Genomic DNA, 18,717 nt, shown 5'->3' with positions numbered 1-18,717 from the left:
TCTGTGTAGATTGTCAGGTCAGGAAAAGCTATTGATAAATTTTCCGTCTGTTTAATACTCAATTTTCTTCTTAGTCACTCTGTGAGAGTATCAAAAAATACGTTTAAACAAATAAATCCATATGTCAAAACCGATTTAAAAACCAGTAACACTTTTCTTTCTTTATAGATCTTAACTGATGTAAGAAATCTCAAATTTCCACCACTGTTTACTCAGAAATATCCTCGTGAGGTTTGTATAATTCTAATCTTTTATTTTCTTGTGAATCAAATTCAGAACTTAAAGGGTCTTGAGCCATTAATTCATCAGTTTCCCATTTTACAGATGAGGAAGCCAGAGGTCTAGAGAAGAAAGGGACCTGATCCCAAGCGTACACAACTTGTTAAAATCACAGACTGAACTTGGGTCTGGGGTCCTTGGTGGGGCCCTCAGCCCCGTGTTCTGTGTTCCCTGCTGGGTGATGTCCTATGTGTGCATCCTGTGTGTCCTTTGGCTTGAGTAAGGCTGAACTCCTAGCGCACTCACGGGCATAGAGCTGCTCCTGGGACCGTGCCATTAATCTCTTTATTTCAGTGAATTTGGGAGGGACCTTAAAAACTGGCTGATTTCTTTAAAAAGCAGGGCAGCGGGGGGGCGGGGGGGGGTTACTAATTTCCATTGATTATGTGTGTTGGAGTGAAAGCACTCAGAGCAACACTGTAAAATGGTTCAGCAGAGTGGGAAGGAAAAATTAAGCTGGTCTTGATGGAAGAAATTGTATGTAATGAACCTTTGAAGTTTGTTTTTGCTACTTTTGTTATTTTTATTTCATAATATATTTGGTCCACACACACATCATTTTATAAATCTTGAATTTTCTTAAATAATTAAACTGAAGTAAATCAGACTGTGTGTTAATTATCAAATTAGAAAAAAGTCCAAATTTATCTGTCAGTGAAGAACTGCATTCAAAAATTATCTTTATAGGGGTGCCTGGGTGGCTTAGTTGAGTGTTCCACTTGGGCTCAGGGCATGATCTCGACGTGAGTTCAAGCCCCTCTCGGGTGAACTTGAGCCCCACTCTGGGCTCCACACTCTCTCTCCCTCTCTCTCTGCCCTTCACTCACTTGTGCTCTCTCTCTCTCATAAATAATAGGTAAATTAAAAAAAATTTTTTTTTTAATCTCTATTTTTTGAGAGAGAAAGAGTGTGAGCGGGGGAGGAACAGAGAGAAAGGGAGACACAGAATCGGAAGCAGACTCCAGGCTCCGAGCTGTCAGCACAGAGCCCGACGTGGGGCTCAAACTCACAAACCGTGAGATCATGACCTGAGCCGAGTCGGACGCTTAACTGACGGAGCCACCCAGGTGCCCCAGTAAATAAATTTTTAAAAATGACCTTTATAGGGGTGTCTGGGTGGCTCCGTCAGTTAAGCAACTGACCACCTCTTGATTTCGGCTTAAGTAGTGATCTCATAATTTGTGGGATCAAGCCCCAGGTCATACTCTCTGCTGGCAACGTGGAGCCTGCTTGGCATTGTTACTCCCTCTCTCTCTGCCCCTTCCTGCTCGTGTGCTCTCTCCCGCTCTCTCTCTCTCTCTCAAAATAAGTAAACTTTAAAAAAATGATCTTTATAATATAGAGATACACTAAGCTAAAATGAAATATATTTTACTAAAAATTACTTTGTTATATATTTTTCAAAGTTGATGATTCAATTTCCAAGGTGGCTTATAAGAATATTACATTGGGGCACCTGGAAAAATACATGTTACATTGGAACACCTGGGTGACTCCATCGGTTAAGCATCTAACTCTTGGTTTCAGCTCGGGTCATGATCTCCCGGTTCATGAGTTCCAGCCCTGCATCGGGCTCTGTACTGACAGTGCAGAGCCTGCTTGGGATTCTCTCTCTTTCCCTCCCTCTCTGCCTCCCCTGCTCGCTCACTTTCTCTCTCTCTCAAAATAAATAAACTTTAGGAAAAAAAGGAAAAGAAAAGGACCCACACTAACAAGTGTTATAAAAAAAAAAATATATATATATATATATATATATATATATATATATATATATATATCACATTAAAGGAGCTCAAAAAAATCAAGAAAAGGGGTTAGGTACTGATCTCTGGTGTGATTTTTTTAAATTTTTTTTTTAATGTTTTATTTATTTTTGAGAGAGACAGAGACAGAATGTGAGTGGGTTGGGGCAGAGAGAGAGAGGGAGACACAAAATCCAAAGCAGGCTCCAGGCTCCGAGCTGTCAGCACAGAGCCCGACGCGGGGCTCGAACTCACGAACCACGAGGTCATGACCCGAGCCGAAGTCGGATGGTCAACGGACTGAGCCACCCAGGCGCCCCTCTGGTGTGATTGTTTTTAATTGAAATTTTTATTGAGATAATTGTACATTCATATGCAGTTATAAGATGGAATTATTTTTGTAATGTTTATCTTGAGAAAGGGAGTGAGCATGAGCAAGGGAGAGGGAGAGAGAATCCCAAGCAGGCTCTGTGCTATCAGCACAGAGCTGTAAGCATGGAGCTCAGCGTGGGGCTCAGTCTCACAAAACCCAACATCATGACCTGAGCTGGAATCAGCAGTTGGTCGCTTAACTGACTAAGCCACCCAGGCACCCCTAGATGGAATTTTTTTTTTTTAATGTTTATTTGAGAGAGAGAGAGAGAAAGAGAGAGAGAGAGAGAAAGAGCATGAGCAGGGGAGGGGCAGTGAACAAGGGAGACACAGGATCCGAAGCAGGCTCCAGGCTCCGAGCTGTCAGCACAGAGCCCGATGCGGGGCTTGAACTCATGAACCACGAGATCATGACCTGAACTGAAGTCAGTCACTTAACCAACTGAGCCACCCAGACGCCCCAAGATGGAATTATTTTTAAAGACAGGTTATGTCTGTGTTTCAAGGATATGATTTAAGACCCTTTATTATATGTTAGAAAACAATCAATTCAATTACCATGAAATGGTCCGTGTTTATTTGGACCAGGGATTAGCAACCTATGTCCCACAGGCCAAATGCAGCTTTCTGTCTAATTTTATAATAAAGTTTTATTGGGCCACAGCCATGCCCATTTATTTACTTAAGATCTGTGGCTGCTTTTGTACTTTCCTGGCAAAGTTGAGAAGTTGCGTCAGAAACTAGCCCACAGACTTAATATATTTACAGAAAACATTTTCTGATTCCTGATTTAGCAGACTATTTCACGGTCTAAACCTGGCCCTTCGTGACAAGACAATTTTTATATTTCAGTATGTGATGGTTCAAGACATGCTCTCTCCATCCCCCATGGAACGGCCTGAAGCTACCAACATTATTGAAAATGCTGTATTTGAAGACTTGGAATTTCTAGGAAAAACTGTACTCAGACAGAGGTCTCGTTCCATGAGTTCATCAGGAACAAAACATTCAAGACACTGCAGCAGCTCCTGGAGCCCTTTGCCAAGCACTTAGCCTTAACTTATGTTCACACCCCTAACAGGTGACACAGAATGGCCTCTTAGGAATGTGGCTTTCCGAAATTGTGAACTTGAAAAATTTGTTCTTCGCTCAGTCTTATTTTGGACTGCTCTTTCTAAGTCATATTTAAACTGGATTTGGGGGCATAACCTAATTTGAGCCAACTCTGTACTGCTATACTCCAGAAGAGGGCTCTCACTAAATCATGTGTGGTCCTTGTTCTTCGTGGGTCTCTTGAAACTGGCTGGCCAAGCTTTATAGCCCTCATCTTTGTCTGGGGGCAGGGGGGGGGGGGGGGCGGGTAGAAGCAATCCCTAAAATATAAAGAGAGAATTAAAGGGAAATATTTTTATAGTTCAGAAGAATGACAGTTCCTACATGTGGTAATTATATTGTTCTAGAAATATGCTTTCTAGAGACACAGTGGTGATTTTGAAACTAATTTCCAAAAAAGCTGACTCCGTTTTTGACCTGGTGGGTGGATGAAGAATCTGCACTATTTTGGAGGACAAGTGGCACAAATTGTATAATAATGGTTTATGTCCATAGCTAGTTTTATAGTGACATTTGTAGTATTGAATAGCTTTATTCCTTAGATGGTTCTAGGGAGAGTTTAAGAGCTTTTTGTACTTTTACCTCCAATAAAGGGAAAATGAAGCTTTTTGTGTAAATTGGCCACAAGTTCTGGTTTGGGGAAGGAAAAAGCTGTAGTGAGACATGAATCATATGTTACAACTAACTTCTTCAATGATGGACTTTTTAAACCTAATGAAATCTTAAATGTTTTATGTGTAATCCTGTAGGCTGGTACTTTCCCCAAACTGATTATAGGTAACAGTTTCATCATCTAACTAGCTAACATGTTTTTATTTTTCACTGTAAATATGTTTATTTTTTATTTATAAAAATTCTGAGCTCAATCCATTTGGGTTGGTGGTGTACAGAACGCACTTAAGTGTGTTAAGTATTGTGACTTCTTTCAAGTCTAAATGATTTAATAAAACCTTAAAGACTTATTTACAGTTGGCCCTTCTTCGGGGGAATTGGCTCCCAATGGTAGTTTTGCAAATTTATAAAACAGGATCATAGGTCTAGGAAGGGTCATAACCCTACTCTCAAGAAAACTTTCTCTAGGGGTGACTGGGTGGCTCAGTCGGTTAAGTGGCCGACGTCGGCTCAGGTCACGATCTCGCGGTCCGTGAGTTCGAGCCCCGCGTTGGGCTCTGGGCTGATGGCTCAGAGCCTGGAGCCTGCTTCCCATTCTGTGTCTCCCTCTCTCTCTGCCCCTCCCCCGTTCATGCTCTGTCTCTCTCTGTCTCAAAAATAAATAAATGTTAAAAAAAAAAAAAACTTTCTCTAACCTTTTTCAAACGGTGTTTTCTCTCTTCTTTCCCAAAGACTTGACAAAACCTAGTCTTTTTCAGAAATCACTGGACTCATAACTAGGAGACGTCTGCTCGGGGCCTACCCTGTGCCAGGGACTGGGTACAGAAAGAGGACCCCGCCCTGAAGGGAGCCGTCGCAGAGACCAGGGCCCGGGAGACGCCGGCTATGCTGGTGACACAGAATGTCCGTCCGGCACGTTCCGGGGGGAGGCGCATGGTATGCTGGGCGGATGAGGCGCCGGCCAGCCAGGCACAACTTTCAGGGGCCAAAATGCAGGATTACTTCCGTTCTTCACGCAAATGATGTCTGCCCCACAAAGTTCGGAGCCATCTGTAAGCTGGAAAAGCGCGTCACGGGCATCTGTGTGTCTCCTCAACCCTCTGCGCTTCACGCGGCGGCTCGAGCATCACCGTCCTTCCTGGGTTCCGCTTGGCCCCTGGCCAGCCCGCCGCCCTCTTGCTTCTTCGTCTCTTGGCCGGCCTAGTTGTCCCCTTACCTCTTGCCTCTTCACCCCAGCGAGGGATCCTGTTGAGATCCTCCCAGCACGCCGCTCAGTCCCAGCTGCGGACCCTCTCTCCCTCACAGCCCTGAGAGCTGGCCGTGGCGGCTGTCATCGGTGCCCTCTCCTGGTGACGCTCAGGTCCCAGACAGGCGCTAGACCTAGGTGCCCGGGAACCAAACACAGGTATTACGGTTTCTAGTCAGGGTTTTGTCTACTCCCTTGTACCAAGCTGTCTGAGGATTTGCACACTTCTTTTATGATAGAATCAGGCCTTCTTCCATTTTCGTTCTGCGTGTGCCTTCGTTGGCCACCAGCAGGAAAGCAGGCATGGGGGGTTTAGGGGCTGGGCCAGCGGCTCCTGGCAAGTCCTCAGCGTAGCCAGAACAGAGTCTCCCTCGTCCTCACCCAGAGCCCTTTGTCCTGACTCCACACCCTACCTCTCCCTTCAAGTTGTTGCTTCTGGTGTTTTCTGGTGCTTTTCCGGGCCCCTCCCTCCACACTCACCTCTCCCTCCAGCACTTTGTCGTTGTCAGGCCGCAGATGAGCCAGTCCTCGGGTGCAAATCCGCCTTCTTTAGTAGCTAAGGTCCCCACGGGTAGGGGCGCACCTCCCCGCCACCCCAGCAACATCTGGCACAAAGCGTGGCACTTGATCACACAGTTGCGGCGCTGAATTTGGAGGATGTAAGGGGATGACAGGCATAGCTGCAGCCCTCAGGAAGTGGCCAAATGAGGAGGGAAAGAAACGTACCAGTCACTGCAATAAATACTTGGTAAAAATGGAGACAAGATGGCAGAACAATCCTAATGCTAAAGACAGAAGTCTCAATTCCTGGAAGTTTCCGGAAAGAAGGGGGGCCCTATGCTTTAAATGAGAGGAGAAATGGGCTGGGACACTTGGCACCTTGTGGCTCTGTCCGATGCTGTCCCAGTTAGCTCCTTCCTCAGCTGTCACTAGAGTGCACCCACCACCTCCAGCCAAGCCTGCACGGGACGGATTCCGGTGGGAGAGCCACGCATGCCTACTGACACGGAGCCAGGAGGAAGCTCACGCACATCTTTCAGGCTCTGCCCTCCCCGAAGGCAACAGTACTCCAGTGAGTGCTGGTCCAGAGGTGGGGAAGACGTGAGAACTTCATCAACGAGCCACCTACTCTGCCCTCTGCCTCCCAGTGGTCCACTAAAAAGCAGACACTGATGATGTTTGGGGTGGTCTGCCTTTTCCCTGTTGTTGCTCACTGATCCCTTCTCCCTGGATGCTTTTGCACCAAAAGCGATTCTATTTCTACAACAAAGTGGAGACAGAACAAGTTTCCAATCCAACCATGGGCCATAGAGTGACTCGGTCTTACTCCTGGAGAAGTCAAGGAGTAAGCAGAAACGCTGGATGTTTTCTAGTCCACCTCTGGGGACATTTGCTCCTTCCACAGCTAGATTTGCGAGGCACTGCTTAAGGAGACGCCCTCCTCCAGATTCTACCCATGCAACTACAGTAGCTGCCACTAGGGGGCTTGTTTTCACCTTTTAACCCCACAGGAAGCAAATTGTTGAGGGTGGGGATAAAACACATGCTTGCACCTGTTAAGGGTATCACCCCCCCCCCCAAAGAGACAACACATTAAAAGAACAACATAGCATGCATGTCCATTCATGACCGACAAGAACATACCAGCGATGATAAAGTTCAACCACAGCATGTCTCATAATGCTTTTGCCACGAGCCGCCTTTAAATTCAAGTGCACGATGACTTAATAAACAGGGGACAGTATGTGCCGACTGCTTGCAACAGTCCTGGCATCCCTAATCCCTCCATGAGCACCCCCTCTTTGGAGCAGCAGAGTGGCTTCCTCTGGTTGCTCTGCGCCCCGGATTGCACTAAGACAAGACTGGAGAAGGCAGCAGAAACAGCCCAGGGGAAGACTTGTGGGGAAGGGGAGGAATAAGAGAGCTCTCAATCATGGTAGTGGAGAAAATAGATGAATTTGAGGAAGGCCAGGACACTGGAATTAAATGAATACAGACGAAGGAGTAGATGGCTCCCAGATTTCGGGTGCAGGAACTTGGATAGAATCCAGAAGAACAAGGGCGTGGTTTGGGGACAGATGTGCTCTTTAAAGGAAAAATGATGAGTTTCCCAGGAGTCAATGCTAAAAATTTGGGGCTTATTCCGGAGAAAATGCGAAACCGTTGAAAGTTGCTGGGCTGAAAAAGAACCTGCTGAAATTTTAAGATCGTCGTGGCGAGTGAGGAAGAGGGTTGACTGGAGGGAGAAGGGGCTGGAGACAGAACCAGGCAGGATGCGTTCATCCAGCAAGAGTTAGAGGCGCTGAGCCAGGTCAGTGGGAGCTGAAAGACATCCCTTGTCCGGCCATTACAGCGGTGCTGGCCCCCAATAGCCCAGGGGAGGACCCCTGCCACTGCTCTGTACTGCTGCCTTCTGAAGGATTTCTCCAAAGGGGGTGCCTCAGTGCCCGGCTTCCTATCTGCCTTCATCTGAAATGCCATGAGCTTTTAGAGAGCACCCAGAGAACATCGTCAGGATGACAGCGACTTCAGGATCGACTCCTGTCTTGCTGGCAGGAAGAATGTGGGTAGGAAAAGGTTAAAGAACAACGGAGAGTTTGCAGGCCCAGAGCTCAGGTGCCTCCGGGGGGATCCTGGGAAAATTCTCACTATCCAGAAAGGTCACAAACCTGCCTAGAGGCAGGGAGGGGGGTTTGATACTGAGAAGTAATGAAGGTTAAAGGATGTTCTCTCTCCAGTTGAAGAAATCCTCAGGGGGGGCGGCTGAGTGAGAATACATTCAGCCTGTGGACATTATACAAATGAGTCGGCAGCATAAGTGGAGTTATAAAATGTCTATTCGGCAAATAAACGACAAACCTGCAAGTCGCAGAGGAGTGTGACCGGGACAACTGCAACCAAAAGCAGCAGCCTCTATATCTGTTTAAATGAAATGTTTCCGTAGGCATAAAGAAAGTTTAAAAGTATCCACACCCAGGGGCGCCTGGGGAGCTCAGCTGGTTAAGCCTCCGACTTGATTTCAGCTCTGGTCATGAGTTCGTTGAGTTGGAGCCCCGAGGTGGGTTCTGCACTGTCAGCTTGGGATCCTCTCTCTCGCCTTCTCTCTGTCCGCCCCTGCTCACGTTTTCTCTCTCTCTCTCAAAATAAATAAACTTGGGGCGCCTGGGTGGCTCAGTCGGTTGGGCGTCCGACTTCGGCTCAGGTCACGATCTCGCGGTCCGTGAGCTCGAGCGCCGCGTCGGGCTCTGTGCTGACAGCTCAGAGCCTGGAGCCTGTTTCCGATTCTGTGTCTCCCTCTCTCTCTGACCCTTCCCCGTTCATGCTCTGTCTCTCTCTGTCTCAAAAATCAATAAACGTTAAAAAAAATTTTTTTTTAATCTTTAAAAATAAACAAACTTAAAAAGGAGGAGTATCCACACCCTACCCAAGGCCACACTGGCTACCTCAGGAGAGTGAAGTTGGGGGAGGGGGAGCAAGGGGAAGATTATTAACTTCAGTCTCCATTGTATTGTTTGACTTCTTCCAACAGGATACACTGCTTTCGGAATTAATACTATTAAATTAACTAGAGAAAGGAAACCAATAAATAGCATTTACCGTGTGTTCATTGATCTCATTTTGTACCCTGCTCTATCGTTTAGAAAGATTTAACGTGGTCACATTTAATTCTACTAAGGCCTCTGCAACTCAGATATTTTCACTGCTGTTCTGCACGTGAGCAAGGAACACAAAGATTCAGATAACTACAGGAACACAGCAGGACGCTTGTAATAATGCCCTCACCAGACAGACCACCGCCCCCTTACCATAACAATTCTACTCGGCTGAACTCGCTTCAATCCAGAGGGCGTTTAGGGGAGTGACAGGTGACAAGACCTCAGCGGGCTCTGGCATCACCTTGGGCCACATTACTATTTACTTGTTTTCGATTTTCCTTGTGCTGTTTCCTCAAGTGCAAGCATTGTGAACATTCAGCAGGAAGAGATACAATGTTTAGCATAGAAACTGGTAAGTATAAACAGTATGTAAATGGATAAGTGTAATCATCACCTCAGTTTCCTGAACTCCAAAATGGGCATAACTGGGCAAGACTTATTGCAAGGATAAAATGACCGAAGTGTGGGTTAGAGCCATACAAATATGTGCATATATGCAACTCTATAATTGTAAGACCAGAGGGAAAGAAAGACAGAGAAAGAACCGCTGGCTATTCCTGTTGGGTACCCAAAGAGCAGAAAGGAAGAAAACAGGAGGTGAAGAAGGAAAGAAAAACCACTGCACAGTAAAATATGTGGCACTAAAACGAGTCTGCAAAAGTGTAGATACTGAATACGCGTGTGACGAGGACTAGAGGCTGGCTTTTGATCACGTGAGGATAACGTGTTATGCTGATGTGAAAGGATGCTTATTATTAAAGCAACCAAGGAGCGCCCTTTGTTGTTATCCTGGGCGGTTTGGCGCTGCCTGTAGGGCAAGGGCGAGGGGCTCGTGTTTGCTAATTCCTTCTTTCTTCCCGGACTTTGACCCCAAGCTGCCGGTCAACGGGGCAGCCGGCGAGTCTTCCCTCGATTGCCTCCGCGGGGAGCCGGGGCGCGGTGTGGCCAGAGGGTTTGGAGATCAAAGACGTGAGGATGCGCCCCGGACTCCCCGGGCCGGGGCCGGACGTCTGGCTCGCTCGCAGCCGGGAGCGGCGCCAGGAAAGGTCGGGGAAGAACCCGGCCCCGGGAGGCAGAGGAGCTCACACTGGCCACGTGGGGGCGACAAGACACCGGGGGAAGCCTGGGGCTCTGCGTTCCCGCGCGAAGGCCCGGGGTTTGCGGTCCCTTCGTGGGGTGGGGGGAGGGGCCGCGGCCGGCGGTGCTCGTTGGGGAAGGGGGCGTGCGGCGGGGGAGAGGCTGCGCGGGAGCCGGAGGAGGTGGCAGGAGCCGCGGGTCCTCGCAGGTCGGTAATTGCTGTCCGCCGCCGCCCTCCAGCTGTGCGGCTCCGCCCGGGACCCCGGCGCGCTGCGCGGCGGGAGGACGGGCCCCTGGTGGCTTTCCGTGGCACACGGTTCGGGGCCACCTGCTGCGCACCCGGTCCTGCACCTTCATGAAATCGCACCCTAAGCCTCACAACCACCTTGGGAGACGTTATCGCCCGCGTCTTATGGAGGAGGAAAGTGAGGGTTACTAAGTCTAAGGATTTACCCCATCCGTGGGTGTAATCAAGGAAATCACAAGTGAGTTGTATTTTTAAATGCATGCATGAACGCAAAGACTCAACGTCGCTACTCATCAGGGAAATACAAATGAAAGCCACAACTGGAATCTCGTTTTTCCTGTATTCGATGGCAAAAAGATTTACCTGGGATGCATTTCAATGAATTCTCTAGTCAGTATCTGTCTGTATTGGAAAGCTAATTCCTCTTCCCGCAGCAGGTCTATTTTTGGATCTGTTCTACAGAAATAATCCCACAGGTACATCAACCTTAGTGGGAAAGGCAGGTAAAGAGATTATTTCTTTAAATGTGATGTACTCCCTGTTGCCCTACTGCTGTAGGAGTCTGGGGTTCAATGGGGCACTTGCCAATTCTGATAATGGGGCCCTCCAACCTTTTCTCTGTAATCACAGCCCTCAGACATGGGCATTGGGGGAAGATTCCAAGTGTAAGTACCATTTACCTGCAGCAGAATCTCCAGGGGTGCTTACTAAAATACACTTTCTTTGGGGTCCTTTTTTAAGATTTAAAAATCAAAAGCTTTAGGGATGGTTGCCCTAGAACCTACATTTTTTTCCCCCTACATTTATTTATTTATTTTGAGAGAGAGAGAGAGCGCGGGCCCTGACAGGCAGAGAGAAGGAGAGAATCCCAAGCGGACTGTGGGCTGTGAGCACAGATGTTGGGGCTTTATCCCACCAACTATGAGATAATGACCAGAGCTGAAATCGAGAGTGGCTTAACTGACTGAGCCACCCAGGCATCCCAAACCTACATATTTAAAAGCTCCCCAGGTGATTCTAAAGCACCTCTTATCTATATTGAGAGCATTTTAAAATACTGGCACCTGGGTGGCTCAGTCAGTTAAGCATCCGACTTTGGCTCAGGTCATGATCTCACTGTTCATGAGTTTGAGCCCTGCGTTGGGCTCTGGAGCCTGCTTGGCATTCAGTCTCTCCTCTCTCTCTGCCCCTCCCCTACTCATGCTTTTTCTCTCTCTGCTCCTAAATAAATAAACTTAAAAATTTTTTTCTTTTAGGGGCACCTGGGTGGCTCAGTCGGTTAAACATCCGACTTCACTCAGGTCATGCTCTCACAGCTCGAGAGTTTGAGCTGCAGGTCGGGCTCTGTGCTGACAGCTCAGAGCCTGAAGCCCTTCTTTCTCTGCCCCTCCCCCGCTGTGCTCTGTCTCTCTCTGTCAACAATAAATAAACATAAAGCATAAATAATTTTTTTTTTTTTTTAATTCTGGGCCCTTTAGAAAATGCCAAAGGGTGCCGGGGTGGCTCAGTAGGTTAAGTTCTGACTCTTGATTTCCGCTCAGGTCATGATCTCACAGTTTGTGGGTTTGAGCCCCGAGTTGGGCTCTGTGCTGGCAGTGTGGAGCCTGCTTGGGATTCTTTCTCTCTCTCCCCTCTCTCTGCCCCTCCCCTGCCCATGCTTTCTCTTTTTCAAAATAAATAAATAAAGCTTAAAAGTTTAAAAAGAAAGAAAGAGAGAAAGAGAGAGAGAAAGAAAGAAAGAAAGAAAGAAAGAAAGAAAGAAAGAAAGAAAGAAAGAAAGAAAGAAAATGCCAATAGCCAGGCTACATTCCAGCCCTATAACTCATAACCTCTGGGTGTGGGGCCCACGTACTGGGAATTTTTAAAGCTCCCGGATGTTTTCCAGGGGCAGTCAAGGCAGAGAAGCACAGGCCTTGCCACTCATAGTGTGGCTGCTGGACTGGGAACATGGGCAGACATGCAGAATGTCAGGTTTTCCCCCAGACCTGCCGGGTCAGAATCCACATCTCAACGGGAGCCCCAAGGGATCCACACGCACATTAATATTTGCAATAGAGCATGTGTGAGGTTTCAGATACATTTCAACCTTCCTCCTGTAGCCTAGCCAAGCCGGACTGCGGAGAGAGCAGGCTGGAGCTCCAGGCTGCACCAACAAGATAAAAAAGCAGTCCGGCCAGGGCCCCCTGGGTGGCTCCGTTGGTTGGGCAACCGACTTCCGCTCAGGTCATGATCTCACAGTTCTCGAGTTCTAGCCCCACATCGGGCTCTTTGCTGTCAGCACAGAGCCCGCTTCTGATACTCTGTCCCTTCTCTCTCTCTGCCTCTCCCCCACTTGCACGCACTCTCTCTCTCTCTCAAGAATAAACAAACGTTAAAAAAAGAAAAGTCACACCAGGAAAGAAGTACTGCTTTAAGGTGGTCAGATATTCAGTCGGTCTGTCCTTCTCAATCGGCACAGCCAGTCTCATCGACCTTCTTCCTGTCCCATGAGTGCCCCCAGCTGTCTTCTCCATCAAATGGCCTTGCGGTTGCCTCGAGTCTCTCACTCCCAGGGTTTCTCCGGACTTTCAGGTTGCAGGGAGTGCTGCTCTGACCCGACCAGAGGTGCGCTTCTGCGCTGTCGGTCCGAATCCTTGTGTTTTTTCTTTTTCTCCTGTTTCTAATCTTAAGAGCTAGACTGTCGGGCTTCACATCATAGCTCGACCACTCACTCTCACTTGTGACTTTACTGTGCCTCTGTTTCCTCATCTATAAAATGGGGATAGTAATAGGGCCTGTCCTCATAGGGCTGTTAAGGGCATTAGTTAGTGCAAGTTATTATATTGCTTTATCACCGGTCTCTTCTTACTGACAGGGAAGCTCACTGGGATCTTCTTGCCTGACTCTTCACTGTGGGGAAAACAGCCGCCAGAACGATGTTTGACGCTTGTAAGGCCGTCAGTTTTTCCAGAGAATTGTACACTGCAGTGAGCACGGTGCCCACTGCATTCTTCTGCCTGTGTTTCGGAATGGCCTGAGGAGCTGTTATCCCCACGTTATCCCCACATATCCCCACGAGATGTGATCTGCCCATCAGCTCTGTGTCCTTTGCAGCCCCCACGTGATTCTGATGCAGCCCGACCATGGGCGGGGTGTGAGAACCACTGGGTTAGATCACCTGAAAGTCCCCCCAACTCCGCATGATATAACTCTACGGCAGAAGTTTTATTTAAAAAGATTTTTTTTATTTAAAAAAAAACTTCTTTTAACATTTATTTATTTTTTGAGAGACAGAGAGACAGAGCACGAGTGGGGGAGGAGAGAGAGGGACACACAGAATCCGAAGCAGGCTCCAGGCTGTGAGCTGAGTACAAAGCCTGACCTAGGGCTTGAACCCACGAACTGTGAGATCATGACCTGAGCCGAAGTTGAATGCTTAACCGACTGAGCCACCCAGGCAGCCCTAAAAAAATTTTTTTAATGTTGATTTATGTAAGAGAGAGAGAGAGGGGGAGACACAGAATCCAAAGCAGGCTCTGCACTGTCAGTGCAAAGCCCGATGTGGGGCTCAGATCCACAAACTGCTAGATCACCAGTTGCTCAAGTCTGATGCTCAACTGACTAGGCCCCCAGGCACCCCAGAAGTTTTATTTTAAAGTGAATTATTGGGCTGCCTGAGTGGCTTAGTCGGTTGAGTGTCCGACTCTTGATTTCAGCTCAGGTCATGATCCCAGGGTCGTGGGATTGAGCCCCACATGGGCCTCTGCAACTGAGTATGAAGGCTGCTTAAGATTCTTTCTCTCTCTCTCTTCTGTCTGCACCTCTCCCCTGCTCGCTCTCTCTCTCTCAAATATAATAATAATAATAATAATAATAATAATAATAATAAAGTGAATTCTTAACACAGTACATGTTCATGGGTAAAACTTCAAACAGTTAAAAAGGATGTGGAGTAAAATATGTCTCTACCTTGAACCCTAGACCACCCTTCCAGGGTCACCCTTGATTTCAGTGTCTTGTGTGTGCTCCCAGAAATCTCTGAGACCTGCACAGGCATGTATGTAGGTATCCTCTTTTCATCACAAATGAGAGACAATATACATTTGCTTTCCTTGGTTCCTAGTCCAGAATGATCATCCAGAATGTTTCCTAGTCCATCTGGTACACACAGCTGCTTGTGTTCCCTTTATGGCTATACCATGAGGCCAGTTCATAGACATCTAGATTTCTTCCAGGGTTTTATTATAAATATCATACATAATAATGCTGTGTGTATACCTGTACATGGTCATTGAATATCTGTGTGACTTTATGCATTGGGACATTCCTATGAGTAGAATTACTGAGCTGCAGTGTAAGTACTTTTTTTTTTTTTGAGAGAGAGAGAGAGAAATAAAGAGTGTGTGCTCACGAGCTGGGGAGGGGAGAGAGAGAATCTTAAGCAGGCTCCATGCCTGGCTCGCAGCCCAATGCAGGGCTCCCTCTCACAACTACGAGATCGTGACCGGAGCCGAAATCCACCCAGGCGCCCCTGTAAGTGCATTTTTACCAACCAGAAAGGCTGTACTAATTTAAAGTCCTAAAACAAGGGATGACAGTTGGCTTCTCTGCTCTTCCGGTAATACAGTATTGACTTGTTAATTTCTCCTAGTCTAAGAGGTATAAAATGACATCTCTGTCGTTTATTTGATTATGAAGTTCCGCGTCTCTCCATATGTTTAAAAGCCACACGTATTTCTGTTTCTGTGAACTTTCCGCGTCCTTGCCCATTGTTCGGCTCCCCTCCCCCCACCGCCTTTTACTGCGAAGCTTCTCAACAGTTCTCTATACTCGGTGCTTCCGTTTCTTCTGTCTCATTCTCTCTTGCCTACCATCTTCCTCCACCCTCACCCCAACCCGGGCTCCTTGCCAGGTCATCAACAGCCTTGCCGCATCCAGCGGTAATTCTCAGAGCTCTTGCTTCCTGGCCCAGAAGCAGCCTCTGACCCCACTGATCCCATGAGGGCTCCCTCCTCCCTGACACCTCCCTTCTCCTGATTTCCAGGACACCACACTCCCCTGGTTTTTCTCCCACCTCACGGCTCCGCCTCATCTCCCTGACTTCTCAACCCTGACCTGCCCCAGACCTCAGTCCTTGAACCACTTCCACACTGTGCCAATGGCATCGGGTGTCCCGGTTTTCAGTACCCTCCAAAGACTGTTCACTGCCAAGTTTCTATCCCCAGCTGGCCCTGACCTCTCCCCTGTGTGGCCAACCGAAATCTGCACTTGGATGTCCTAGAGGCATTTCTAATTTAATGTCGCCAGTTCCAAACCAATCTTCCCCCCAAACCCACTTCAGATGTCATCCTCTCCCAGTTCAAAAAAAAAGCAGCTCACCTTTCCAGTTTGCACAAGCCCAAAACATGGCGTCATCTTGACGCGTCTCTTTCTGTCACGTGCCTCCCCAGCCGATCTGTTAAGAAATTCCATTGGCTGTCCCTTCAAATACACCCCAAAGCCAACCAGTTACCATCTCCACAGCTGAAGCTCTGGGCCCCATTGGCCAGCGCCGCCTGCCTGGATTATCCTAATCCACTTCTCTGCCTCTGCCTTTGTCCCTCTCAGTCTTTTGGTAACCCAGTGGCCAAAGTCTCTCTTTAAAGCTAGAAATCGGTTTAGGTCATCTCTTTGCTCATTACTTGCCAGGGGGCTCCCATGTTGTGTGAAAGAGGACCAGGAATCTTTGCAACCACTCACCCATGTGTAGACAATAATGTGGGACCCTGTGACTTCCCTGACCTCATTGTGCTGCCCTCTGGCCTCCCAGGCCTGACCCTTCAGGGTCTTTCCTGGTCATTTGGCCCCACTCGTCACCGTGAGAAGATCTCTCTTCCCTTCGGGGCTTTGCTCAAATATCACCTTCACAGCGAGACCTGCTCTGATGAATCACTTAACCTACGCCCCTCGGCACAACTGTCTCCTCCTTCACACCTGCTGCACTTTTCTCCATATCACTCATTGCTTTCCAGCGTATTATATACTTTTCCCATTTACTTTGTCATTTTCCCCAACGGGTATTGAATCTCCTTGTCTTAATATTGTTTTTATATATTTATTTGTTTATTTATTTTTTTGTGATATCCCCAGCACTTAGAATTGTGTCAGGTGCTTACGTGTTAAACAGATATTTGCTAACAGGGCAAATGACGGCATTAAAAAGTAGTTTTTCTCCTGCATTGTTGGTCTTTTTCTTCTTGGCGTATAAGGGACTCAGATGCTTTCATCCTTTGTATTGTCCGTATTGGCCCAGTTTGTTCTTTGCCTTTTGATTTTGTTTATGGTAATTTTTCCACACAGAAATTTTGATTATCGTGTAGGCAATGTGTTGATTTTTAAATTTTTATTATTTAAAAAAAATTTTTTTTAATGTTTATTATTTTTGAGAGAGACAGAGTGCAAGCAGGGGAGGGGCAGAGAGAGAGGGAGACACAGAATCCGGAACAGGCTCCAGGCTCCGTGCTGTCAGCACAGAGCCCAATGCGGGGCTTGAACCCAGGAACTGTGAGATCATGACCTGAGCCGAAGTCAGATGCTTAACCGACGGAGCCTCCCAGGCGCCCCTGATTTTTTTAATTTATGGTTTCCAGGCTTTATGTCATGCTCAGAGAAGCTCCCTTTCATATGTGTGTGTATACATCTATTGTGATAAAATATACACACAACATAAAATTGACTCACCCATTTTAAAATGTGCAGTTCAGTAGCGTGAAGTACATTCACATTGCTGTGGCTCCCCATCCCCTCTTCTCCCCGCCGTGGGCAACCACCACTCTACTCTCCATCTCTCTAGGTTTGACTACTTTAGGCACTTCACGTAAGTGGAGGATATATCTATATATATTTTAATGTTTGGAAATTAATGAACGCATTCTGGCATAGTGCTTGGCCCAAACACTCTTGTTTTTGTTTTTGTTTTAGTTTTTGTTTTTTAAGTTGATTTACTTATTTAGAGAGAGTGAGTATGTGAGCTAGTGGGGGAGGGGCAGAGAGCGAGAGATGGGGGGAGAGAGAGAATCCCAAGCAGGCTCCGCACTGTCATCACAGATCCCGATGCGGGGCTCAAACTCAGGAAGCATGAGATCATGACCCGAGCCGAAGTCGGATGCTTAACCGGCTGAGCGGCCCAGGCACCCATGGCCCAAACGTTCTTGAGATGTTTCAGTACGTGCCTCCTCTGATCTACCTCCTGCTCCCCCAACCCCTCCCACACCCACTCCCAGTGGTGTTTATCTCCAGCAGGGATTTACTGGTGTCTGCCCCGAGATTTCCAGAACTCTGCATCCTTTGCTGCAGCTCAAACTGTGATCCACAGAGTACCAGCGACCCAGCTTCCAGGCGAACTGGATACAAGTACTGATTTCTGGAGTTGGCCCCAGACCTACTGACCATCCAGACCCGGTGAGCTGAGGAATCAGCATTTCACCAAGGTGCTCCGATGCGAGGCACTCTTTCAGAGCTACTGCTCCACAGTGAATGGCTGCTTGATCCAGAAAAGGCACACTGCCGTACAAGCCCGGGGTGTGCATCCCCACTCAGCCTGAGCTACTTGTCCCCTCTGTGAAATGGGAGCAAGAGCTCGTGTGTCACAGAGATGAAATGAGATTGAAGGGAGATACCATCTGCGGCTGTGTTTTGTAAACTCTGAAGCATATACACATGTAAGGGCCCTTCGCATTATCTTGGAGCCTCCCAATCCTGTTTCTGCAGCGTCATAATCAGGGCCCCTCCCCAGGCCCAGGAATGACAAAAACATCCCTTCAAGTTGACTTCCAGCTGGGGGGTGGGGCGCAGCGCAGGGCAGGGGCGAATCTACCAGCAAGGGCAGCAAGACAGGTGTCAGCTTGTCGCCTTTTAGGTCAATAATTGGAAAGGAGCCCTTTGTTAAATTTAAAAAACTTTTTAAGGCCCGCTCATGCACATTCTTATCTGCATCTTGCGAAACGAACATAATTACCCTCTTTTTACAGACGCTAAAACTGAAGGTTTTCATGGAAGTCAGATTTCATGGAAGGAAGATGTTCCTATCCTGTGACATTTGGCCAGATCACCTGAGCCCCCGGTGTCCTCCGCTGTAAAATGCGGTTGACAGCTGTTGGTGGGATTTTAGAGAAGGTCTGCGCTGTGCCTGACATGGGCTGGCCCACCCGGTGGCACTATGGGTCCACCCACAGCACCTGCTCCAGATTCCCTGCTCTCTCCCTTATGTTCAGGTGCTCTGGGGGGCTCTAAAAATGCAAAACGGATGAGGACATTTGGGGTGGCTGCTGGCAGGGAGCCATGTTCTGCCCCATAATAAACTGGACGAGGAGCTGAGAGTCTTCTTCTGAGAATATTAAAATGTCTATTGACCAA

The 18,717-nt window shown here is 47.7% G+C and overlaps 1 protein-coding gene and 1 long non-coding RNA gene across 3 annotated transcripts in view; both read left to right on the top strand.

Moving 5' to 3' along the window:
- The window catches only part of EIF2AK3 (eukaryotic translation initiation factor 2 alpha kinase 3), a 67,730-nt gene extending 63,262 nt beyond the window's left edge, over positions 1-4,468 (top strand). The window contains exons 16-17 of one of the 2 annotated variants that reach the window (XM_015075790.3): positions 169-231; positions 3,246-4,468. In XM_015075790.3, the coding sequence (XP_014931276.2) occupies positions 169-231; positions 3,246-3,446 (264 nt within the window). In that variant the 3' untranslated portion in view covers positions 3,447-4,468. The remainder of the gene's footprint in view (positions 1-168; positions 232-3,245) is intronic. The other variant, XM_053200888.1, reaches the window with a different exon arrangement.
- A 5,771-nt stretch (positions 4,469-10,239) lies between these two features.
- Positions 10,240-18,717, top strand: LOC128311252 (uncharacterized). The gene is made up of 3 exons (XR_008289453.1): positions 10,240-10,582; positions 17,605-17,763; positions 18,333-18,717. It is a non-coding gene; the product is annotated as an uncharacterized LOC128311252 (long non-coding RNA).

This window comes from Acinonyx jubatus, chromosome A3 (assembly GCF_027475565.1).
Source record: "Acinonyx jubatus isolate Ajub_Pintada_27869175 chromosome A3, VMU_Ajub_asm_v1.0, whole genome shotgun sequence".
Classification (NCBI taxonomy): domain Eukaryota; kingdom Metazoa; phylum Chordata; class Mammalia; order Carnivora; family Felidae; genus Acinonyx; species Acinonyx jubatus.
The sequence above is the reverse complement of the archived record's forward strand: the minus strand, read 5'-3'. Positions and strand labels throughout refer to the sequence as shown.